This window comes from Hippoglossus hippoglossus, chromosome 10, assembly GCF_009819705.1.
Source record: "Hippoglossus hippoglossus isolate fHipHip1 chromosome 10, fHipHip1.pri, whole genome shotgun sequence".
NCBI classification, from domain to species: Eukaryota; Metazoa; Chordata; class Actinopteri; order Pleuronectiformes; family Pleuronectidae; genus Hippoglossus; species Hippoglossus hippoglossus.
Genome location: NC_047160.1, coordinates 20,467,644 through 20,492,322, shown reverse-complemented (window position 1 = coordinate 20,492,322; position 24,679 = coordinate 20,467,644). Strand labels below are relative to the sequence as shown.

Here is a 24,679-nt window from a genome sequence, read left to right as displayed (position 1 = left end):
AGCAGTTATAAGCCTCATAGTCTGACGGATCTGATGGTGAAGACATCTGAATACAGATAAAATAACAGCTGGCCAAGTTAAAGACTGTGATGAGTTTGATCATGAAGACCGCATATGTGCAGGGGTCCATTCTATTCTTAATATTCCCTGTGCTACTACTCTCTTCTTTAGGGTATCTCCTCTTCAGAAGTCAGAGGTGGTGGAGATGGTCAAGAAAAAGGTAAAGGTGATCACGCTGGCCATTGGTGACGGTGCTAACGACGTGGGAATGATCCAGACAGCTCACGTCGGCGTGGGAATCTCAGGCAACGAGGGTCTGCAGGCGGCAAACTCCTCCGACTACTCTATCGCCCAGGTGAGCAAGATGCCGGGCGCTTGCACCAACGGAAAAATCTTACAGTTTGATTGATTAGCTGCTTAAAGGCAAATAATATTCACATTACATTAACTACTATCTTAATCTGTAAAAAGCTGTTCATGTTGGATTCAATATTTTCATCCACTGACACTTAATGTCAAGTATGTTTTAAAAAATCACACTAGAACACTGTGTCAATGTTTAAATCTGATTTTAACTTGTTTGGTTTGAAGCCTGTGATTCACTGATATCCATCATGCCCATTTCTTTCCGCTCAAAGCCACATTCCTCACACTGTCAGTCCTGTCATTGTCTTCTCAAATGTAATATGTGTTAGTGATAGCCTGGCACATTGTTCTGAGTAACAAAAGATCTCATGTCTGCCACGGCATTAAAGCTTATACAGCGAAATAGTAACACCTGTAAAACAGACACCCAACTCCCGACATAACTCTCCAGAAAGAGATCCAAGCAGAACGCTACTTAAACACATGCTTATGTCCTAGTAACCAGTTTGTCTGAAACTCTGTAGAGTTATGCGATACTGGTAAGCAACAAAAAAAAATCCTGTAACATGCTCTGTTTCTACACGGCACGCCACTCAGTACATCGTGTTTGTGTTACAGCCACAGGGTTTTCAGAACATGGGAAACCAATACTTCACTACAACACAGTACACTCTCCCTGCCGCAGTATACAATTACCATTCAGGAGACTCGGGTTTGTCTTAAGTGCCCCCTTCAGTCCACACGACATGCAGAACGTGCACGTCTCTTAAAGACAGGTGGCCTCTTGTAATCCATTTAGGTTGTGTTCCCGCATCAAATCAAATTACACCTCCAGACTTCCAGTGGTGTTTTCCATGTATTGGCGTAACGGTACATTAACTGTAATTTGCAGACTGCAAACTGAAATCAATCCTGAGAAGTTGTGCAACGTTCCCATACGTGATTTATATTAATGCTGAGAACCAGATGAGCTCTTTGCTGGTGTAGATTATCAGGGAGCTGGTTTCTAAGATTTAAGACTTGAAAGCTCTGAGTTATCTGTTAAAGCAAGAGGTCGTTAAAGAGGCTCTGGGCCGAGGCACCTCTGCTGTCCATCTGTCATCGGCTGTGGTCAGTGTTAACTGATGTTTGAACCGACCAGTGGAGGGGTCAGACAAACTGGGTGCCGCCACTCCGCTTTCATTCTACTAAAAACAAACTCTCTTTCAAATTAACACTATTATGTTTCTCTCAAAAAGTATACGTTTAAATCTATTCCTCCATAAGGCAAGATGATAAGGTGAAGAATATCAAGATGAAATGTTTTATACTTGTTGATATTGATAACTATCAGGATAAATGTTACATTATGATCTATCTACTTCTGTCTGTATGTGGTTTGCATATCTCAGCAACTGTTCATTTTATGTAGTTCACACTTGGCAATCGTAATATGAATCGCCCCAGGACGTGTTGTGTTGAAGTTGGTGCGTCTTGGACTCACATAACGTCCAATATTAATGAACTCTGTTCACAACCATGGCCGTGTTTACAACAATGTCAATAACAACTGATCCTCCAGTGCAGGGTTCTACATACTTAGTCGGGCTCCACCAAACTTTAAACAAACAGATGAACAGCTCTTTTTGCAGCAGCCATGGTGCAGCTTCAGGGTTCTAGGGGCTGAGTCCTGCAATCGGTCTTTACTTGCTGAGGCTCAATTACAGCAGGTCACTTTTACAGTTTCAGAAACAAAGCTGCAGCCAGCATCACTGCAGACCAAACAACAGCTTTAGAACACGCATGGCACTGCACTTTCTTTTGACTTTAAATTTCGCTATATATTGGACCTTTGTTATATTGCTTTTGAGGAAAACTCTATTGCAATAATTGTTGATATTGTTTTATTTTCCAAACACAACTCCTCCTATCTCCTACTCCACATTTTCTTTTGTCAAACAGCAAGAGTCTGTGGTGTCCATGCTCTTTGTTTTAGTCACGCACTGACAACTAAGACGAAGCACTTGCCTCAGAGCTCTGCTCCACTGTAATCACACTTATCAGCCAGAAATTGCGCTGGAATCGTAAGTTCACCACAGGCTCTAAATGGCGGCGTAATTATAAAGCCATTTAACTATTATTCCGAGCCCTCAGAGACCAATACCCCGTACGAACTCCTCCATTTGCAGCGACTCAAAGCTCGGCCTTAGAAATCTTTGAGTAGAAAATTCTGGAATGTCTTAGTGAGAGCTTTGACCAGAATGTCCCATCAGTCTTTTAACCCTCTGTTGGGCGACGACAAAAGACTGCTGCTTGCTTTAATCTTGAAGTGCCAGCAACTGCTTTAGTGTTCCAGCACTGATCTCTGATTATGAGCAGCCATTAGACGGCGTACTGTACACAGACCTCGACTATTCATTCATCTTCTCCTTTTTTCTTCCCTCCCACACAGTTCAAATACTTGAAGAATCTGCTGCTCGTCCACGGAGCCTGGAATTACAACCGCGTAGCCAAGTGTATCCTGTACTGCTTCTACAAGAACATCGTCCTCTATATCATCGAGGTAACTCTCACACTCTAGTTCTTGAGACTGAGCATCGTGTAACGAACCAGATCTGAATGCAGAGCTTTGAGATTTTTTTTTTTTCACAAGACATGATTATATAATGGCAACGATTCCTTGTTAGAGTTTCCATGTTTGGATTTCTCTTGACTGGCCCCTCACATTACCTGCCAGTTGGTGCAGCTCCTGGGTGAATGGTTTGAGTTCTGACATGCCTGGACAGAATATACACAAACAAACACACACACACAGACACACACACACACAGACACACACACAGTAAGGAAGGGAAAATGATACCTATTTAACTAGAACTTTCCCTTCAGGAATTGAAGCATGAGAATTTTAAACCACAAAACTCATTGAATTGATTAATTGTGCTGTAACGTCTATGATACCCGAGGATTCTGTTGACAGCAGATACAAACACTGATGTACATTGAACATCCTGAAAATGAAATGCAGAAGCCTGGAGTGTGCCTAAAGTGGCTAATGACATATGAATCTTCTAATCGAGCTCAACAGTGTGGTTCTGGAAGTTGAAATCCCATTCATTTTCTGAATATACAGTAGATTTAGATCATCAGCCATCAACCATCTAAGGTAGACTTACCACAAGCAACGAGAATTTGAAACATTGTTATATGCTCCAATGTCAAGGAGAGGTTCTACACTACCCACAATCCTCAGGTGTAGTAGCGACGTCTCTGATTGTTGGAGCTCGTCCGTTACCATGGAAATGCTAACCACAACTGAAAATATATGAAATAAATCTATGAAATGCTATAAACATACATATGAGACACAAACTATAATATATTGCAACACGATATTAACAACAAGGTTAAATTCAAGAAGAAGTGCACATAATTATCTACACTGTCTTGTACCTTTGCCTTTTTTCAGTTTTTACTCTGAATCAAATGTTTTAAGGTCATGATTCATCTCGTAGCTGGTTGGCCGGGCTTCAGGCTTGAAACTTGATTTTGTAAAACATCAATGGAGAAAATGTCACTGTCACTCTCCATTTGGATTATATTTATAGACAAATGATGATCTTTTATAATTTCTGCTCAGCCCCATGGTTTTTAAAGTCTTGTTTTACTGATGTGCTTGAACATCAGGTAGTGAGTGCTGTCCCTGTGGCATCTCACCCCTCTCCCTGCATATCGATGGTCTGCTGGTGTGCGGTGGGTTTGACGGTGTTTGACAGATACCAGGCCGGTCACTGATTGCAGGTTCAGAGCTTTAACCAAGAATGACCAGACAGGTTAAGTGCTTCCTATCAGCAGGAGCTTTATCACTGGGAGTGCTCAGATGTTTTAAACTAGCAGGAACTTTGGCTTCGCATCCATCAAATCCTCTGAATCAGAAGTCTCCACCGAGTGTTAAATCACACTTTGTCCCATGTTACATATCAGGAACTTCCCCTCCAGACAAATTTACCAGTTCTCTGCTATGATTAATATTTTTGTTTAACATAACAACCAACCAAAATCAAGTGGCTAGCAGACATATCAGAATGCTATATTAGGTTAGCGTCTTTGTTGCCGACATTAGTGATTGAGCTAACGCAAACTCTCGCCTTCTTTATTCACAAGTCCACTTTGCACTGGAGGTTTCAGATTTATTTTGGACCTACGTGCAACTTGACAGGATGAGTTACTTAGGCATGTGACGTATGAAACCCTGGTTTTCAGAATCGCAATAAAGACATTATAACAATGTTAAAAACTTGGTTTTTAAAGTTGCTTGTTTTTGCAGTGCATGAGTCCAGTTAATTAGGTACGAATTTTATCACCAACAATGTGGGAACAATTCTTTGGCTAGAATTAACAGCATAACTTGTAAAAACTTTACGAGTCAGGGCCGACATGAAGAACATATGGTAACACAAGAAAGCAGAACAAAGGAAGAATAAATTACTGAGGCATTTTTTAATGGTCTCCCCTCTCCCTGCACTTGTTGCCTGAGGGGGTCCAATACCCATAGAGAGCAAATGATTTACAGTACACTCCTCTAGCCTCCCTCTGTGAAAACAGGACAATTTGCCGATAATTCCGTGGCGGTGCGATGCAGTGGCAGGGAAGGATCAGCCACATGTTTTTAAAGTATCATCACCACATAACCTGTCATGGATATATGAGCACTTTAAAATTCTCTTTTGTTCATCTTCTTTCTGTGACACTTGACCTCTGATCCCCCTCCTCATCCTCGATCTACTTTATATGCCATGGAGAATCAGTAGACTACCTTTTACATTCCAGCGTGTCTGCTTCTGGCTTATTGTGACCTTAAGTGAAAGAGGACAGTTGGTCTCTTGCCAGGCTATAGCTGCAGTTATAGGCGCCACAACCGTTTGATCATACTGTCATTTCCCAGATAAGAATTCAAGTTGAGAATGAAATTCAATTTGCAGCTAATCAAATTTTCTGTCGGGGAAAAAAAATCCTGTTTTTAATCATGTGTCATATTTTCACTGTTTCACTGACTAGAAGTCGAAAAGAGGTGCCCCGACTTCAAATTTAAGACGATGCAAACCTCTCTCTCTCTTTTCTTATCACTTTTCCTCTCGGCCCTTCATGGGAATCCTACATGGACCTGTGTGACACTTTCACATCTTAGCCATGGTCAAAAATGCTTTCAGTGTTGTTTATCCATTGTCTGTGTCTCCAGCTCCTCTTTGAAACATACCAGGTCCCTCTTTTTCAAAGCAGCTCTTTTCCTACAAGTGGAACTTAACATCTATAGTTGTGTCTGCAGGGCGAGCTGCTTTCTAGCACACCTTTTGTTACTCTCTGAAAACACAAGTCCCCCATCCCCCCCCCGCCCGTCCCATCCTAAACTCCTTCAGGGGATTCAAGGTATTCAATAGGACGTTTCTTCACTGTTTGGCTGCTTCAATATTTCACATGTCCCTGTTTTGTAAGACCCTGACATCTAACACACCAGCAACCCCAGGGTATGGGTAAAAGCTGCATTTGTTACACTAATGGGTTTACTTTTGTGCTCGCATGTTTTTCTCGTCGACTCCCAAGCCGCCTTGCACAGAGAGAATCGAGGATGTTGACGGGTATCTTAACTTTTTGTTCACATTACCATTGTAACATACAGTGTGTGTTACAATTTGAATGCCAATACTGGGTGACTGTGTTTCAGCCTCTTTTCATCTCCCATCTTTTTCCACGGGGTCTTTGGTTTCTTTTAAGAGACGTGGAGTAGGAGGGTCAAGGATTCTGACGCTTTTTTGGAAGATGTGACTGTGAACGCAACTTAGTCTGGAACAGTTGGGAGATAACTCAGGATTTCCTTTGGCTCACTAAGGGTTAATTTAGCCTCAGACAGTGAGGTTGTCACTCCAGCTGATGACTGACTGGCAGCTGGAGCTACTTCCCAGTGTTTCTTTTGGCTTCCCCGATGCTTTTGACTACGGTTGGCATTCTTACGGCTAATCAGTTCCAGCATGATCATGGTTGAAGCATGACATTCTGTGTGTTTGGAAAAGGGACATTTTAAATACCTTTTAACAGTGTGGTCCTGTGCTTAATGAACTTTAAGCAGAATACATTATTATCGATTTTGTTCAAAGTTACGCCGCTAACTAAAGAACAGGAGTGAAAAAGGATTAAATCCAACCACATTCAAGCTAAGAGACCTTTTCAAAAGAATCCAAAGCAACTCAATTCAAATTAACGATCCAGCTGGCCACTCGTGTTTGACTGACACATTGCCAGGGCGCTACAGAGGGGCCTGATGGACAAGTGGCATTTATGAGGCAATTACATGAAAGCTCATTCAGTGCGGCTCTGAGCAAAGCTCGCCGACCAGTAGCGCTCTGAATGAAACCACAGAGACTGTGCCGGGCATTGTGAGACAGCTTGTGTTTGTAGCTCCACATATTTCCAGCATATTTATCAGCTCCTTCTTTACGTCTGCTCTTTATTCTGAACTTGCTTTGTGCATAAATTCCATTTGCAATTCCGCAAAGCTAAGCTTAAGAGTATCAGGATTCACATTGTTGGGGACAAATGTCATGCTCCGGCCCCTCTACCCCCTCCACCCCATTGCCGCATCTACACAGGCGTACAGAGCTGTTGAGCTGCCTTGGAATCAATGATTTTTGATTCACTGATGAATATGCAAGAAGTCTTCTTATCGGTTAGCCGCTGCCCAATCCCCCTTTTCTTAGCTCCGGCTTCCCTCCATTACTGGTTTTCACGATGTGCAGTCGGGGAGAGAGGCCAGCCACACCCCTCCGCTGAGTGGCACTCAATGAGGAGAAGAAAAGGGGAGGAAAAATCCTGCCTGGTACTTCCCCTAATGAGCAAATCAATGCATCTGTCCCTCAAGAGATGGGAGCGGGAGAAAGAGAGAGAAGCTATTGGGAGCCCGAGGACCAGGCCAAAACACTTACACAGAAGCAGTTACCACATGCTATGAATAGGAGCCTTTTTTAACTTAGCACAACAATATATCAGCCCAGAGCCTCTTATTGAGCAGAGCTGTAATTAATTCAGCAGTTTGACCTACCCGCTAGCCTCTCGTTACCCTTGCTTGAGCCACGCTAATGGTTGAACCTGCCTCATGGCTTGGGCTTGTTTTACCCATAACCCATAGCAACGGCATCTGAATGTATTTCTCCACAAGCCAAGACCCCAAAACACGCAAAACTATTATCACACTGCCAAAAGATGTACTGTCCACCTTGTGATTCTCATGGTCACACAGCCACAGGGTCCATCCCATGTGAAAAAAATAGGCCCCCCTCGCATAAAAGAAACAACATCATGGTAGAGTGCACCTGATGGAGTGGAGGGTGGGATCTGTTGTGGGTGGGTGTGGCAGGGAGGGGAGGTGAGGGGCAGGGTTTATGGGCACATTCATAAACACAGGCCTCATCTATAGGCACCCAGCCTCCCCTCGTCAACTGAGGGAATGAAGGCAGATGAAGGGGGGGGGGGGGGGATGACAGACATTTGTTTTCATGCATATGCTTACACGATTAAATGAGAACGGCCATTGGCAGATTGGTACTGGTCGTGCAGACAGTGGCGGAGGTGGGCGGGGCCTCCAAACTGGCTTTGTCCCAATCTGAGAATTTGTAGCAGTTCATGCCTTCATAATGAAGTTAAATGAAGCAAGCAAATGCTTGGTTGGCCACGGCCAAAACACAGCACCCCTGATGTTCCCCTGACAGATTCGCTGTGAGCAGGAGCCATTTCTGGAACATTAAAGTGTCAAATAGAAACAATGTGAGTGGCAATTTATGATTCACTCTCAGTTTGCAAGCAGTTTTCATATTGTTTCTGCAGAAAGTGTCAGGAAATTCAATTATATATATAATAATATGCCACTAGATATTAGATCTGTTGCTCTACTTGCATGTTCATATAACTTGTTCAGAATGCCTGGCAGCTGCTCTGATCTCAGAGGTATTATTTTGTTCACATGAGTCTGACTAAACAAGATATGGTGATAAGCTTCATCTCCACCCAGCATATGGCTTTCATTACTTCTGTCTCCCTTTTCTGACAAAATATATCAAAGTATCCATAATTCAGAGTCCCACAGGCCCGACTGCCCTTATGACTAACCTCGTCCGTCACCCACATGTCTGCAGGTAGACCATGAAGGGAAACGGTGGGCTTGATATATGTTTGTAGGTAATCCCGTGATGAATCAAGGGGACAATTTGCATCACGGAGGTGGCATCTGGAGGTCTTGGCTTTCCCACTGTCGCTCTTATTTTCTAATTTGGTCTGTTTTGGCCCCTCCGTCTTTTCCTGAGTTTGAAAACAGCAAAGTTAGACGAATGGCATGTTGATCACAGGTCAGCACTTCAAACAAATGTTCATCAGTTTCAGGATAATGAAGTTGTTGGTTTTTATGTTGAAAGGAAACATTTATTTTTTCACATTTTACAAGATGCAGTTATATTTAGGATATATAAGCAGGAGCTGTTCTCTCTCTAAAATATCTCACGGTCTTTCTTTGAGGTGTCTGTTGTCAATGAAAACAGTGACAGTGAAGAATGTAGTGTTACTGAAAAATGGATTGTTGGTCTGTAGACAGCTTGAGCCTGTCTCAAATCAGATAATGGTAACCGCACCCCTTATATCACTAATAGAAAGCATACATAATAATACAAATGTATATAATACAATTACATAAAGGGCAATTTGAAATACTACAGAGATTTGGTAGTTTTCTCATCATCTAGTTTGAGAAAAGCCTATGATATCTATTTCTTTATTGGCTTAACATACTGTATATAGAAGGTGCCCTGGAAATTTGTGATTCATTTTTCCTGGCCTGGTTTTTGCTGTTCTTGCTTTAATTCCTGTATTTTTGTCTCCCTCAGATCTGGTTCGCGTTTGTCAATGGCTTCTCGGGTCAGATTCTTTTCGAGCGCTGGTGCATCGGCTTGTACAACGTGGTGAGTTGTTAATAAAATGTATTCTCCAAAGAGCCACCATTACCTCTGTCGCGCAGCACTGATTTGCCAAGGTACCCCAGAACTGATCCCTTCATTGCGTGAATATGTCATCAACATCCTGAAAAATGACTCCTTTATTTATGACCTGTTGTCAAGTCCTTATTCCCTCTGTGCTCCAAACTATGCACTGAATGTGAAAGAACAACAGCTTTGCCTGCCCCAAAGAGTTTAGTTAGCGAGGGCAGCTACGTTTGAATGATAAAAAGAATAAGAAGACTGGAGCCGCAACTGAGCTCGCTGCTGGTACAGGGAGTCCCACAGGGCTCTATTATAAGACCACTCCTAATTAACTCATATTTCATGTCTGTCATGAATTTAATGGAAGAGAAAAATGTACATCTGCAAATCTAATCTTTGTTACCACTCCGTTTAGCCCAAGAGGAGTTGATATGTACTTTTTAAACTGTTTATTAAAATCGACTCTATTCAATAAACAAAATAGAATGAGAGAAGTGCGAAGTGAAGTTTTTCCACTTCCTCAAATGGAAGTAATTTATGGGAGGTACAAACTGTTAAGTGAGAAGGACATTTCCAGAGCCCTGCCACCACCTTAAAGAACCAGTACTGCATTGCAGTGGTGGGAAGAGGGTTCAGTCTTTCACCTTATCCAAAAACTGGGCGAATTCCTCCGGCTCAGTGGGACTCTGTTGAAGGCAGTCGGCTGCATCCGCCCCTGAATAGAGATCCTCCTCGGCATGGCTGTGAATGAGGAAGGAGCCCAGTCGAGCATGTCCTGTGGCCCACTGGTCCTTTCGACCGAGGCCTGCAGACTCCCACTCCAGATGGGGCTGCAGGGAACTCGCACCAACTCACACCAACTGACCCGCTGAGCCCCTAAGCCACACAATACCATCACTGCTCTCTCAGCAGCTGCTACACAAAACAACATTACAACATCACTTAGAAATTACACTTCAGCCTGGCTTAAATACCTGCTTCTTAGTCAAGAGGATCGCAGATGTTCACTGGAGATGGGTTTTGCATATGAACAGACTTGAAGCATGACAAATCCAAATAAGTTACCCTGAAGGGTTTTAGGTCAATGGTCTTCAGTGATTTAAAATAGATAGAAGCAATTGGAGAACAGAATGAAACTTACAGATCCAAATATTAACATATGGAGATGAGATCGTGGCAGTGATGAAGATACATTTACAAGCAAGACATTATAATAAACTATTTACACTGTGCATATACAGTAGGTTTACTTGGTGATGTTATTTAAATATTTTCCATTGATATCCAGCTGTTTTTTTGTTTGTGAGCTATGCTGCCCATATACGCTGTACATTTATCAGCTGTAGTAATAAACAGTACCTAGTTCTAGATAGTACTTTGAATGTTTTTACTCAGTAACATCTTTACAATAATGAATCATTTGTGCTGCTTTCATTGATTGGAAATTGAGGTATTTGTATCAAAACCTAAAATCATCTGGATGTATGTCTCTGATATTTCTCTGTGTGTGTTTTATGTAGATCTTCACTGCCCTGCCTCCTCTCACACTGGGCATATTTGAGCGCTCCTGCAGGAAAGAGAACATGCTGAAATACCCAGAACTCTACAAAACCTCCCAGAATGCCATGGGTTTTAATACCAAGGTAACAACTGTTCCTATCACATGTTCTGCACATGGTTTAAATATTAATAGATTACTGTTCCCACCTTCGTTTTTTGTTTCATATATTTTCCAGTTTCTGTCTTTTTCTTTACTGCTACAGTAATTCTCAAGTTTCTCCAAATCTAGTGCAATACAACAAGCAAATGTCCCTCGGGTCGCAGGGAACTAGTACTCAGTTTTTGGTAGTTTTCCAAACCAGTATTTGTCGCCATGGCCTAATTTACTGTGTACACACTGTATCTCGTTTCATCACCTCTGGAAGATGATTTTGTGATCAACCTCTAGGAGGGGAGTATTGTTACCATCCATTTTGGTAACTTCATACAGCTCAACTAGCATCAGGTGTCAACAAACACTCTCACAATTGGTAATTTTCCATCGTATCATCTAAAATTGAAAAATAAGTTTGGGCTCCACCTCACTCACAAAAAGGTCAAATGTTCCACCTATTACAACCAATTAACATCACATTAATGAGACGAGATGTTCCTGTCATGTTGTTGCAAGCGACTGGCGCTCCTCTGGTCTCAGTGACCTTGCAGCTGTTGTCAGTAGGTCTCCAGTTCCAGCCTGGTTTGACCTATTCTGTCTGGTTGCGGGGATTGTTTGTTAGCTTTCCCCTGCTGGTAATAAAGACGTCTCCTCCTTTCCCCATGCGGAGCCAGAGACTCCTGGACCCTCCTCATAGGCGTGGTGACCTGGTTAGCGCCGCATGGAGATGGATTAAAGGCGGATTGGCCATGGCGGTCAGGGGCAGGGAAGGTCAGATAGGTTCAGGGGGATGTAGCAGAAAGAATCAGAGAAAGGAGGGAATAGAGAGATCGTGCTGTCATTGTGTGATGGTATTTGTTGCGGGAATTTTCTGCAATTTGTTTAAGTGGGAGAGTTCATTTGTTCTCAGAGCAAGACTGTCAGATCACGTTTAACCCACGCATATGTGTTTATAAGACAACAGTAGATTTCCTCTAGTTTTACTGAGTCTGGAGTCACTTCTATTATTACAAACCTATTTAAGTCAAACACTTAAAATTCATTATAACAAACTTTATTTGTCACATTTTCTGACATTCTTATCTGCAACTGCTGCAAAGTGTTGATTATTGGATCAATAGATAATTCATTAGCAAATATTTTGAGTTTTTTAGTCATCAACAGCTTTTTAAATATGAGGATTTGATACTTTTTTTTTCGTAAGTAGATATAAATGGAATTTATTTAGCTTTTCGAATGTTGGTTGAGAAATAAACAAGTAATTTCAACTCAACACCCTGAGCTGTTAGATATTATATTTTTGCACAATTTTTGATATTTAATAGAGCTTTTATACACAAAACAAATGGAGCACCTGTTCTATTTGGAGTAAAAAGGTGCGTAGCAAGTTACTACCAGAGCTAACAATGAAAAAAACTGTGACTTTACAACTTGGATTGTAAAGTCACATTTGATTGATAACTGAATGTTGGTAAATCCATGAAAAACCAGAGGGAAAAAAAGATCAGTAAAATCAGACTTGCTGTGCACAAAGTATTATTTATTGTCTGTGGATAAAAGTAATTTTTAACAGGGTTGATAGTATCAGGCCATCTCCTTACTCCATTAATTACACTTTAGATTACAGCTATTTATCCTCACAACTTCTTAGTTATTAGTTAATCATTCAACACTTTGGCAGAATTTTTGTTTTAGGGTGGATTTTCCCTTCATTAACCTTTTTCCTGGCTTCATTAACATCCTCACGCCAAGAAAGGATCACAAAAGTATGTGTTTGAAAGTTAGGAGAAAATGAACCTCAATTTTGTTTGGGCCACATTTTCCAAGACCCATAACTGATGACTCGGCCAGGTCAGCAGGTTGTTTTTGCTGGCTTGTCCACTCTTTTCCCGAGATATTTTCCTTGCAGCTGGCCTGAGGCAAGGCGAGAAAATCCAGCAGGAATTTGGCCCCTCGAAGCCTGTCTTTCTGCACGCCTGGCTCTTTTGTACACAACAGATACTGTCTTTGTGAATTAAAGCTGTTTGTGTTGAGGTGAGAGAAGGGAGTGACCGAGGGTGTTAGACACTCGGGGCGTGGCTTCGACAGTGGCCCGTTCACTTTTAATGATAAATTCCTGACAGTTAACTCACTGTGCTTGAACCCCCCGCTCCCCTTTTACGTGTTCGCAGTAATTACAGCTGTTTACCAGCAAACACCTCCTAAACTCTTTATTTCTTTATCCTTCGTTCCCTTTTTACCTCGCCGCTTCCCGTTTATTCAAAAAGACAGGGGGAGGGGGCGTGCGGGGCTGGAAATATTTGGCTGGATATTAATTACTGGCCTTCATGCAGTTTTTTTTTTTTGGCAATTAGGAGTTCCACAAAGGGCTGAATCTTTACAGGACAGACCGAGCATTCATTCAGATGGGCTCCTTTGCAACTTGCAGGGATACAAGGGGAAGAAAGAGAGCAGGGCGGCTGCCGGGGGTGAAAGGGAGGATCCCACTGTGACAAATGATTATGAACATTTATTGATTTCATTAGCATTCATTATAGCGGGGGGGATACTGGTGCTTGTTTGCACCCCGGGAATGTCTGGGGTCGAGGAGGAGGCTGATAAAGAGCTGAGCCTGTCAGTGGGAGGTTAATTGGCATAAATGTGTGATTGTTACATTAGTGATAATTTAGTTCACATTTGAGTTAGAGGAGTGGGGTTTGCTTTGGGCCACCCCGCGCTCCGTGTATTGGGTTTTGTGTACACAGTGTGGGGGGGGGGGTGAGGTAATCCCGTTTGGGGGGTGGCTGCTACAGGACTTTGTTTGGTCTATAGGAAAGGTGAGGAGGTCACGCCACTGAGGCCAGGGTATATTATAAAGGCTCACAGTCCGAAACGAGACTTTTTCTTTCACTGTACTCTATTTTATACTTCTTTCCCTTCTTTTTTCACATCCTTTCCTGGCAGAAAACCTGTAATAACCCTACATAAAGAAGCACCAGTAGTTCATCCTGAGACGTTTTTCCTTTTCAGGGTGTCCAGGTTGTCACAAATAAGTCATGTTTAATGTTTTACTGACAGGTTTTACTGAAGTTGTTGAAAAGAGGTGTTTTTTAAGTATGAAGCCTCTAACTTCTCAGCTGCCAAGATGCAATGATTAAAAAGAAGTTCAGGATTAAAAAAGCAGTGTTTTTATTTTTCCTCCGTCAGCCGTGTACCCTACGAGTTTGACAAGTTTTCATCTCTCGGAATTAACACCAACGTCTGGGTCAGCAGAGAGGAGGAAGAGGGAGCACAAATGTGCAGTGGTTTTTGGCAGAATGGATTTCACGGCTCTTTCATGCTACATCGCCCATTAGTGTTTTGTTTGGCTCCGCTGTTGCATAAAGTAAATTTGAAACAAGGTGGTTTTGGAGTGGGAGTATTGATTTAAACAACTCATCCAAAGTCTGCGTGCTTCACACACAGACACATGCAGACTCTGTTCCGCACCACCTTTTTCCAGGCCCTTAATAATTACCATAAAAACAGTTTAATCTCTGTCGGAGCTGTCAGTCTCCCTGTGTGTGTTTCTAGACTGATTTCTGCTTGTTTAAATTCTCCTGTCACTTATTTCTACACCGTCTAAAATTCTCACTTGAAAGGGCTGATGCCTAATGCACTGTAATGAGAGGAAACCCTCACACTGACAGCACATATATTAATGCTGTATAATGTTCTTATTGTCAAGGGGAGGACGTTCATTTTGCAGGTTGTTGTACTTGCTCAATTTTGTTTAATTTGATTCTGCTAAATACGAAATAACCTAGAAGTTGCATGCCGACATTGTCCACTTCCCTTTCACTGCTCGTACACACACTCAGCAGCTTCTCTCTCCCACATAACACACACAGAGGATATACAGCGTGTCTGTCAGCGGGGTGGCATTCAGCGAGGAGGCCCCGACAAAACCTCCACTTAGCCTAGCACTGGGATGGCACAAAGGGCCCGGGTCAGGGGTCACTTGGAAGGCTGGAGCTCCCCACACCCTTTTCTAATGCTTTTTTTCCCTCCATCTCTCCCAACCTTTCTCTCTCTCTACTCTTGGAATCCCCTGCCGCCACCCACCCCCTTCTCTCTCCTCCTCCTCCTCCTCCTCCTCCTCATGCCTCCTTCCCCTCCATCCTTCTCCCCTCCTTTTTTTGCAGGTCTTCTGGGCCCATTGTCTGAACGGCCTCTTCCACTCCGTCATTCTCTTCTGGTTCCCCCTTAAAGCCTTCGAGCATGGTAAGTAGCTCCCAGAGACTTTCGGCTCTCGGCGGACTCACTGGAAGAAGAGGGAGGACAGTCAAACACACATACTTTGTCTTAATTAGTTCTCTCTTCAGCCGTCCAGTCATGAATTGCAAACATGTGTGTGCTCAGGCGAGAGCGACGCACACTAACAAGCGTGTATATATATATATATATGTTTGCACCAGTTCACGTGTGCACACTGTGAGCTGCTTAAATGCATTTACACGCAGTTGATACATTTTTCATAAACACACCACTTTCCAGGAGACTGTCCAGTTTAGAGGACTTTTATCCGCAAAGACAGATATTTGTCTTTTTTGTATGTGCTATCAAATTGACATTAAACTCACTGACGTTATGTAGCCGTATAAAGTCAGTTGTTTGTGCACATTGAGATGCAGGGTTTCTGTGGGCGAGAGCAGAGAGAATAGGGATCTTTGAGCTGGTGAGTCTTGGCTGGACGGAGCTGAGGACCACACAAGCTTGGGCCTGCTCTCCAAACAAAGGCACCAAGCCCCATCACTCTGACTGACAGGCTGTCAGCAAAGCCTCAGTGCACACAAGACATGTGACCAGCCGGAAGTAAATGGAAGGGAGCCTCTCTTTCTTTCTTCAATGGCAGTTGTATTTTTGCCCGAACCTATTTTGATATTCCTTTTTTTTTTGTTTATTTAAGATGTTTTTCTAACCTAAATTGCAGGAAAATAGTTTTCAAGAGCTTTGATTACTATTTAATGGTGAAATAAATCATAATTTTGTCAGAAAAACGATCTGTTCTGTTACAGTGGTGAATTAGGCAGAACCTTTCATTTCTGACTGTGATGAATTCACAGCAGTTCTGTTTCTCAGTCTTAACAGATGGATTTTCATACAGACACACTCTTAAAAGCTCCTGAAGAGACATAATTAACATTCCAGCCTCCCTCAAAGGGAAGTAATGGAAGCAGCGTTTGAATGTGTCTTTCACTTCACGTTCCCATGTCCGCTTTTATATCCAACTCTTAAATAGGGACTTTCACACCCAAGTTCCCACTGAGGTATACTTAAAGTAATATCCTATGTGCTGTCTGTTTGTTTACTCTTTGGATCACCTAATGGAACTCTGTGTGAAACCTTAGAGCTGAAAAGACACAGCTTTGGCCCTAAAAGCTCCTGTTGTTGATTCCCTTCACAGATACAGTTTTTGGCAGCGGAAAAACTCCCGACTATCTCCTCTTAGGCAACATGGTTTACACAGTAAGTGCAGCGATCTTTTTGGCAGGCAGCGCTTCTGCTGTGTTAAACAGTTCAGGTGTCTCCGCCAAGTGTTATCCAATTTCTGAGAATAAACATCGGTTATACTTGTCTTTCTTACATCTTCTGTTTTTCTGCTGAGCTCTTCCTGTTTTATACTGTATGTAAAACAAAAATCGGATCTTAATGAAAATTCAGATGTGTTGTGCACTTCCCGTGACCGATTTTTAGTGCTGAAGGAGGACGTACTTTAATGTCAGTGTGATTTGTGTCTCCGCAGTTTGTGGTTATCACAGTTTGTCTTAAAGCCGGCCTTGAGACCTCATCCTGGACCATGGTAAGTTGATGGCTCTCTCCTCGCTCGCTAAAGTTCTGTTATCATGTTCCAGTTCCTCCATTTTATTTGACCACTGATACTTAGAGACAAATTTTACATCCTTTTTTTATCTCCAGGTCTCTTTATGGTTTGTTCTCTCTGGGCTCGTAACTGTAAACCTAGTGAAATGACATGCAGGGTATTTCAAGTTACAAGTAGCCACACATTAATAAAACCAAATTGTGAAAGTGGTTATAAAAAAGGCAGCAAATTTTTTTTGAAAATGCTGCCTAAATACAACTTTTGTTGCTAAATTGTAATAAAGTGCAAATGTAGAGTAAATGAAAAGCTAAAACACTTTCGTTTACCTTATTGTTTTTCTGATTCTTCACCAACAGTTCAGTCACATCGCCATCTGGGGAAGCATCGGCCTGTGGGTGGTGTTTTTCATTATCTACTCGTCCCTGTGGCCTCTCATTCCTCTGGCTCCCGACATGTCAGGCGAGGTAAGCACCTGCATGCTAACATGTACACACAGGCATGGGTTCCTTCTTGAAAACGCTTGCATGATAGGAGTGTGCAGAATCTAGGAGGGACACGTCCTGACTGATGAGTCCCAATCAGGAAACGAATGAGGGCATCTGAAATCTCCAAGTTTTAGTCTGAACGGGCAGAAACAAGAGACTTGGAAACAATGACACAAACTAAAATGGGGCTAAAAGTTTCTTTTTTATGGGCTCAGAAACTGCGGCGTAGTGATGACACCATGCATAAAAAGAAAGAAAACGTAATGCATTTAAAACTGAACTGTATTAGAACGGATGTAACCATGCTTACACACCCACATATACAGGCGCTCTCTCGTGGAAACAACTTCCTCCAGCGCTAAAGGAAATTGATGATATAATTGTCTATCACCGACAGACCTGCTGGGCCTCGTAATTTATTTTCTACAGAGAGATGCTGGTGGGAAAATTCAGGGCTCAACTTGACACAGGTCTTTGTAAGGACTGCCAGAAGAGTGTAAACTGTCAGACCTCTGGCTTGTGTTGCATAATGACTTAATTGGGCCAATTAGCCCAATGTTTGTGTTACATTGCCCTCCCTCGGCTCTGAGTATCCACAGGTGACATGGAAACAGTGAAGCAGTCAGGAAGCTAAGCAAAGAAAGGTGAGAGTAAATCTGGTTTACACACTGATGCCAAAGAAACATCTACCCAACAATCGTCAGGATTAGAAATGGACTTCTTCATATAAAAATAACCTTTAACATCGAAAAATAGGCTCTTGATTTTCCAGTTTTTCTCTCTTTGAGCTGTTATTTGCATGTGAATGCGACTGGTGTCTGTATGGGTCACCACAGGTTGTCAGTGTGGCCTGTTAACCACAGGTCCCCAGTGCATTATGGGGATGAAAATGAGGCATCTTTTCATTAGAAGACAATAACACAGCAGGAAGCTATTAAACACAAAGGACTGCACAGCCTGCAGAGGAGGAAAAGATCCGCCCCTCACAGGCAGAACTGTGCGATTCTTTGTAAACACATTACTTCATACTGTAAATGTGATGTGATTCCACTTTGGTGCAGATCTTCAGTGGGACACATTGCACAGAAAACCCTTCAGAACAAGTTACAGTGTTTGATGCTCACTTCAAACTGTCCTACATATAAAAGAGTAGATGGTCGGATCTGATGCTAAACTAGAACGGTGCTCAGCGCATACCTCCACCAAGGCTACCCCCCTATCTCACCACGTTAAAGATGCCTGGATCTGCCCGTTTATTCAGATCAGCTCCGAAATTAGATGAGTTCTTCCTCGGGTCATTTTCAGTCCCAAACCTTCACCAAATTTCATGGAAATCGGTTCAATAGAAGTTGAGTAATCTTGCTGACAGACAGACAAATAAACAAAAAGCAGTGAGGACGTAACCTCCTCGCCGGAGGTAATGAAGAACATGCAGCATTGTCTGATAAACAACTGGAGCACAGAGTCATAGACGTGTGTGGACAGTTACATTTAGGTACATTGCCATTAAGCCATTAAGCTAATTTACTGGTTTACATGACGGGAACTGCGTTTGTTTGTTGTGATTTAAGTCAGTTGTTAATCTTTTCCATTTTTTTTCCTTTGGTCATTATATAATGATTTAAAGCAACAGGTCGTGATTTTGGGAAATACTCTTATATGCTGTCTGGTAGAGTAAGATGAGAGAGTTGATACCACTCACCAAGATAATATCAGTCTCTCAACATTATCGAGGCTACAGCTAACTGGTTCTGGCTCGGTCAAACGCCAACAGATCAAATTACCTGATCAAAACTCACTGCATATTATTTATTTAATCTGTACAAAATCAGAGCTGTCAAATTTGGATATGTGCCAGATTCATTCTTGGGCAGCATCATTCTCCAGACAACCAGCAGACACTCAAAGAGGCTAAAGGGATAGTCCACCGAAAAAGTTTAAATTCACTCATTATCTACTCACCACTATGCTGATGATGGGGGGGGGGGGTCCACAAAACACTTCTGGAGTTTCAGGGGTAAACTTAGTTGAATCTGAATAATATAATTGAAGTCAATGGTGAGTCCTTCTTCAGACGTAATAAAACAGAAAAAGCATAAAATGCCTCCTTACTGCTCGTGTGGTGTCATCCAAGTGCCCGCAAGCCCGACGTTCCTATTCGACTCAAAACGAGGTCATTTACACGTGTTTTAAGCCTAAATGTCCTCTGATATCTTCCTACGTGGTGCATTCAGGGACCCTCGGACACACCATCGTGTGGCTACGGCCGCTAGCTTAGCCACTTCCTGTGGAGTCGTCAGGGCTTGCGGTCACCACACGAGCAGTATGGAGGCATGTTGTGTTTTTTCTGAAAAAGGACTCACCATTGACTTCAATTGTATCGGATTCTGCTGCAACAAAGTTTACCCCTGAAACTTCAATTTAGTTTTTGTACACTTGAAACTAATGAGGAATAACCTGTTTTATATAATTAGGAAGATATTAGGTTTTTTTACATGTGTCGGTAGATGGATGGAAGAGCTGCACCGGTCCAAAGTACCTCTGTGCCCCCTTTTTCCAGTTCTTATGCCAACGTTACGCCAACCATCTTCTGCTTATAGCTTCATATTGCAGTACAGACATGAGAGTATCAGTCTTCTCATCTAAATCTATCAAGTATATTTTCCAAAACATCAAACTGTTCCTTTCCAGATGACGTTCCTTGTTTCTGATCTGTTCTTATGGTTGAAAAACTTGAGTTGTGTTTTAGGAAGAAAAACTTTTTGTGGCACACACTCACACTGACACACACAGGCGATGGGTGTATTAGCTTCATCCTATCCCTTGTCCGTGGAGCCGGGTGCTTTCATCCACGCCCTGCAGCACTTGACTGACGACAGTAATGGTGTCCTGTGGGTACTTGGTAACCCTATGCCCCTGCCCCAACTCAGGGATGCCAGTACATCATCAAACAGGGACACATCTCTGTGAAACCTTAGAAGGCATCAGAGACCATCTCCACCTCTAAGACCTCGTAGCCTCTGAAGTGGAGGATTATTCTCGACCCCGACGCAGCCCCTCGTACTCCACCACCTCAGTGTTTACTTGAATCTTTAAATATTTTTCAACTTTCCATCTGTCCTTCCTACTATTTTCTTTTACTCCGTCTCTTTTTACTTGTTGAATCAGCCTTTTCCTCTTTGTTCTTTTTTTTTTTTAGCCCCCCCCCCCCCCCCCCCAGTAGAAAAAGCGCCCGAGGGCCAATAACATTAACAGACACCAGAACTCCCTTCTCCTCCTGTTTCTGCTCTCACTCATTACCCAGCTCGGTGCCTTTAACAAGAGACATCAAGCAGGGCTCATGTGAACGCATTCATCACTGTCAGGTGAAATATTGTTTTGGACAACTGACAACACAGGTTCAGGGTCCATCCATAAAACGGCTACTAGTGCTTTTCTCAGCTACTCCCATACTGGCTCGAACCCAAAACCGTATATATCTCATCATATTTTCACCTCACAAAAGTCTGACACAGATATCAAGAGAAAACGTCAGATTATTCCCTTGGAGCTGTGTAATCTGCCACAGAAAGCAGTTGAGGTTCACCTCAGGAGGTGTCTCATGTAGTCACACTGACCCGCTGTCTGCCAACTCGCCTCTGCTATCAACAGAGCTGTCTCCAGTACAGTTTATCCCCTTCTCCCTCCTTGCTTTTCACAACCACCTTTGCTGATTTCCGCTTTCTACTGCGAGCTGCAATAGAGCAGCTCTCACTCAGACTCAAGTGCTTGTCATCAGCACATCGACTTCACACTTGGCGAGTGTGCGTTGGATCCTTCCGCAGTTTCTTTTTGGCGATAAGAAACATTTCCTCAGAAAGGAATCATCAAACCAGAATGTTTGTTGATGCGTAGTCTGCCAGGAAAACACTCAGGGCTATCTATGCTGGTCTATGAGATATTGATGAGATATAGAGAAGGAATTAAAACAATTTTAGACATTTTGGAAGGATTGCTCATTTGGTAAAGTTGTACAAAAGTTTGTCATGAGAAACTATTAAAAAACAGGAATTCTTGCCTCCTTTTCTAAATATATCTTTCAGTGTGGGTTAGTGTTCAGTGCAACTGGCTTCATTTGCATCTAATCATCACTCACACTGGACTCATCGAACCAGGGGATCATGTGTTTTTGTTGCAGTGACACATCTCAGCTTAAGATGCTCAGCCATTTCTCTCATATAATGCATTTTTAAAGACTTACCTACCTACCGACCATAAATCGGCCCTAAACAGAGGTTATGGTCTTTCGGTGGAAGATGTAGGAGCTACTCGCTGTGGAGACTTGTATCAGCTTGGTCAATAATACAGAAGAAAACACAGCTATTAATAATTCAAATAATACAATGCAAACAAAATCAGAAAATTCATTTAAAATTAATTTAACGCTACTTCCGTTACGCTTTTAGGTTGAGGTTTTCTTAAGGTAATGTTTGGGCCGAATGCACAGTTTGTAATGTCTCTGTCTGCTGTAGTTCTTTCTCAATGATACAGATATTCACACTCTGTAACAAAACTACAAACGAGACCAACGTGGGAGTTATAACTAATCATCTACAAATACCTCGGTCAGAAAGACTTTGGATTCTGTCTCGGTCTGTAGATTGTGAGATGATGTGTCATTTCAAGGGTTATTCGCTTCCCACATGTTGTCCTGGACATAGTTCTTAATTTCATCCATTATGGTCTTAAAAACGTCTAAAATTGAACTTGTTAAAATCTGCAGAAACGCTGTAGGGTAAGTTTCTGAACCATGTGTGGTCCTCTGGTTCTGTAATTATTGTCATGGAAAGAAATCTTTAAAATGTTGACGTTACATATCATTTTCTCTTCATAAATGATCACTATTGACTTTGCATATTTTACTCCATTACTTTTGACAGTTCATCATTGTTATTTGTAATGTGATTTTACCTCAAGCCAGTTTCCACTCACTTCACTGTGATTTAGAAAGTACCTTAGAGTGAAACTTGAAACTTCCTTAAGACAAGTAATCTATCAAAGTGAACAAGTGATCTATATTTTATGTTCAGTCAAAGTTGATTGTTGTTGTGTGCAACATACCTTAAAGGCAGTTTGTTTTGAAACCTGTGGATGAATTAATGCGCTGCAATGTGCAAAATTTGAGTTGAGCTGCAAAAATTCCCCCAGCACAGAAAAAACTGCCTGATTGATGCTTTCTTTGAATGTAGTCTTTAAAATGAAAACGTAAAGAGCAGGATCATGTATTTGTCCCTCTGCAGGCAGAGCTATTCCTCTTAAATCAGTAGAAAAGGAAGGGTCTGGTTTTAAGGTCTGCCCATAAACTCTGGATTGTTAATCAGAATCTCACATTTCTGTGTGTTTTTGTCTTTGAGCTGCTGCATGATTGCTGAAATCTGTGGCTGATGTTTTTTTATGACTCCGGGAGTTGTAACTCTCCCAGTTTGGAGGAAAACAAGCTCCCAGTTACTGCTGCAACATAGGAAATGATTGATTGTAATTTTTCTACTCTTAAAATTAATTATTCATCATTCATGCAATCAATACTGTGCTTTATCATCCATTTTACTCTATACTCAACCATAATTTACAAAGTGAACATCAGGATGTATTGAAGACTTGAAACGAGAGACGTGAGAATCATTTTTCAAATTGAATAGTCATTTTTTTGTTTATATTTTTTACAGGAAGTGAAGATATATACAGGTTTTAGATTGAGTGTGAAGCAGGGAGGAGAGGGGAGTAAGGAGGGGAGGTTAAGAAGGGGGGATAAGGAAAGGAGGGGATTTGGGATGATGGGAAGGGAGACGGGGTTGAGGGAGTGGAAGGATGGGAGAGGTGAAGGGGGTTAACAGGGGGAAGGGAGTTGAGGGGTTTAAAGAGAAATTCACTTATGTCTTCTCTTTTCCTTCTGTCTTTGCTTTTTCTCTCTCTTCTCCTGCTCTTTCTTCTCTTTCAGCTCCTTCTTCAGTCTCTTTTCTTCCTCCTTCTGTGCTTTACTTTCATCCTTTTCTTTCTGGCCTTGTCGCAGTCTGACATGAGGACCAGCTCCTAAAAAGACAGAAAAGACACATCTGTCATTGTTTTCCCCCTCAAAGTCTAAATCTAAGACAAACTCACAATCCAACAAGTTATTCTTCAAATAAAACTGAGTTGAAGCTTAATATTCTTCATGTTGAGCTTGACATCCTCCTCCATCTCTTGAGCTTTGGTTTGAGAATCTTCCTCCTTGATGAGCCACCTCTCCTCAGAGGCTTCAACCACTCTCCAGCTCCGTGATTTTTTAAACTCAGACTTCTTTCTCTGCCTGCTCACTCCTGAGCTGATCCTCCTGAGCTGATCCTTCACAGCGTTGACCTTAAGATGGAAGTCATCCTTTGCTCTGGAGGATCTCAGTCAGCATGGCCGTCAGTTTGGCCACGAGATATTGGTTAGGCTGTCCACATTGAATGGAAGTCAATGGAAAATCCTAATCAGGACAGCTTCACAAACCTGTCTTTGTGTGTGTGTGTGTGTGTGTGTGTGTGTGTGTGTGTGTGTGTGTGTGTGTGTGTGTGTGTGTGTGTGTGTGTGTGTGTGTGTGTGTGTGTGTGTGTGTGTGTGTGTGTGTGTGTGTGTGTGTGTGTGTGTGTGTGTGTGTGTGTGTGTGTGTGGCCATGAGCGGGGTCAGCGGCCTGTCAAAACACACCCCGTCATGCCAGGGGACACTACTGTCTGTCCAGCCAGACAAGTTTATTAGTTTGTCCTAAAACTACAGCCCCGCTCCCCTGGACCTCACTCACCCTGTCAAGCTCCCAGGGGCCCCCTGGTATGAGACACCGCTAGCATCCACCAACACTGCTGGCCCCTGCTTATATCATCATGGAGCCTGTCCAGATGCCTGACGACAAACATTTGTTGATTGTAGCAGGGCTGATTTGTTTGGGTTCTGAAACTTTGATGTCAAATTAAAGAACTAACAGTGAATTAATGAAGTTTATTTCTGTGGAGCTTTGATAGATCTACCTCATGTTATTTGTATGTATGACAATATATAAATATTGTTCATAGATTGAACTTGTGAAAGACTAAGACGGTTTATTTTTTTTAGCTCATTTGACTTTAATTTAATATGCACCACACACATCCCTGGTTTATTTTCAAAAGACTTTCAAGACAGCTTAAATGCGCCCATTAAAATGCATGATACACTGGATGAAAATGAAAATAATTAAACTTATGTAGAAAAATAGAAAAAAAGGGTTTCCACAGTAAACGTTTCCTCCAAGGCTGCATAATTTCAAAAATTGAAGTGAAAATATCACATGCTTTGATGCAA

General features: G+C 42.2%; 1 protein-coding gene across 11 annotated transcripts in view; it reads left to right on the top strand.

Annotated features, from left to right (window-relative positions):
• atp8a1 (ATPase phospholipid transporting 8A1) overlaps positions 1-24,679 on the top strand; it is a 97,951-nt gene that overhangs the window by 64,439 nt on the left and 8,833 nt on the right. For all 11 annotated transcript variants that reach the window (XR_004615311.1, XR_004615309.1, XR_004615310.1 and 8 more), the window contains 8 exons: positions 172-355; positions 2,798-2,908; positions 9,270-9,344; positions 10,883-11,005; positions 15,180-15,258; positions 16,442-16,503; positions 16,781-16,837; positions 17,215-17,322. Coding sequence is in view for 1 of the 11 variants with exons in the window: in XM_034598857.1 (XP_034454748.1) it covers positions 172-355; positions 2,798-2,908; positions 9,270-9,344; positions 10,883-11,005; positions 15,180-15,258; positions 16,442-16,503; positions 16,781-16,837; positions 17,215-17,322 (799 nt within the window). In the remaining 10 variants the exon portion in view is untranslated. The remainder of the gene's footprint in view (positions 1-171; positions 356-2,797; positions 2,909-9,269; positions 9,345-10,882; positions 11,006-15,179; positions 15,259-16,441; positions 16,504-16,780; positions 16,838-17,214; positions 17,323-24,679) is intronic.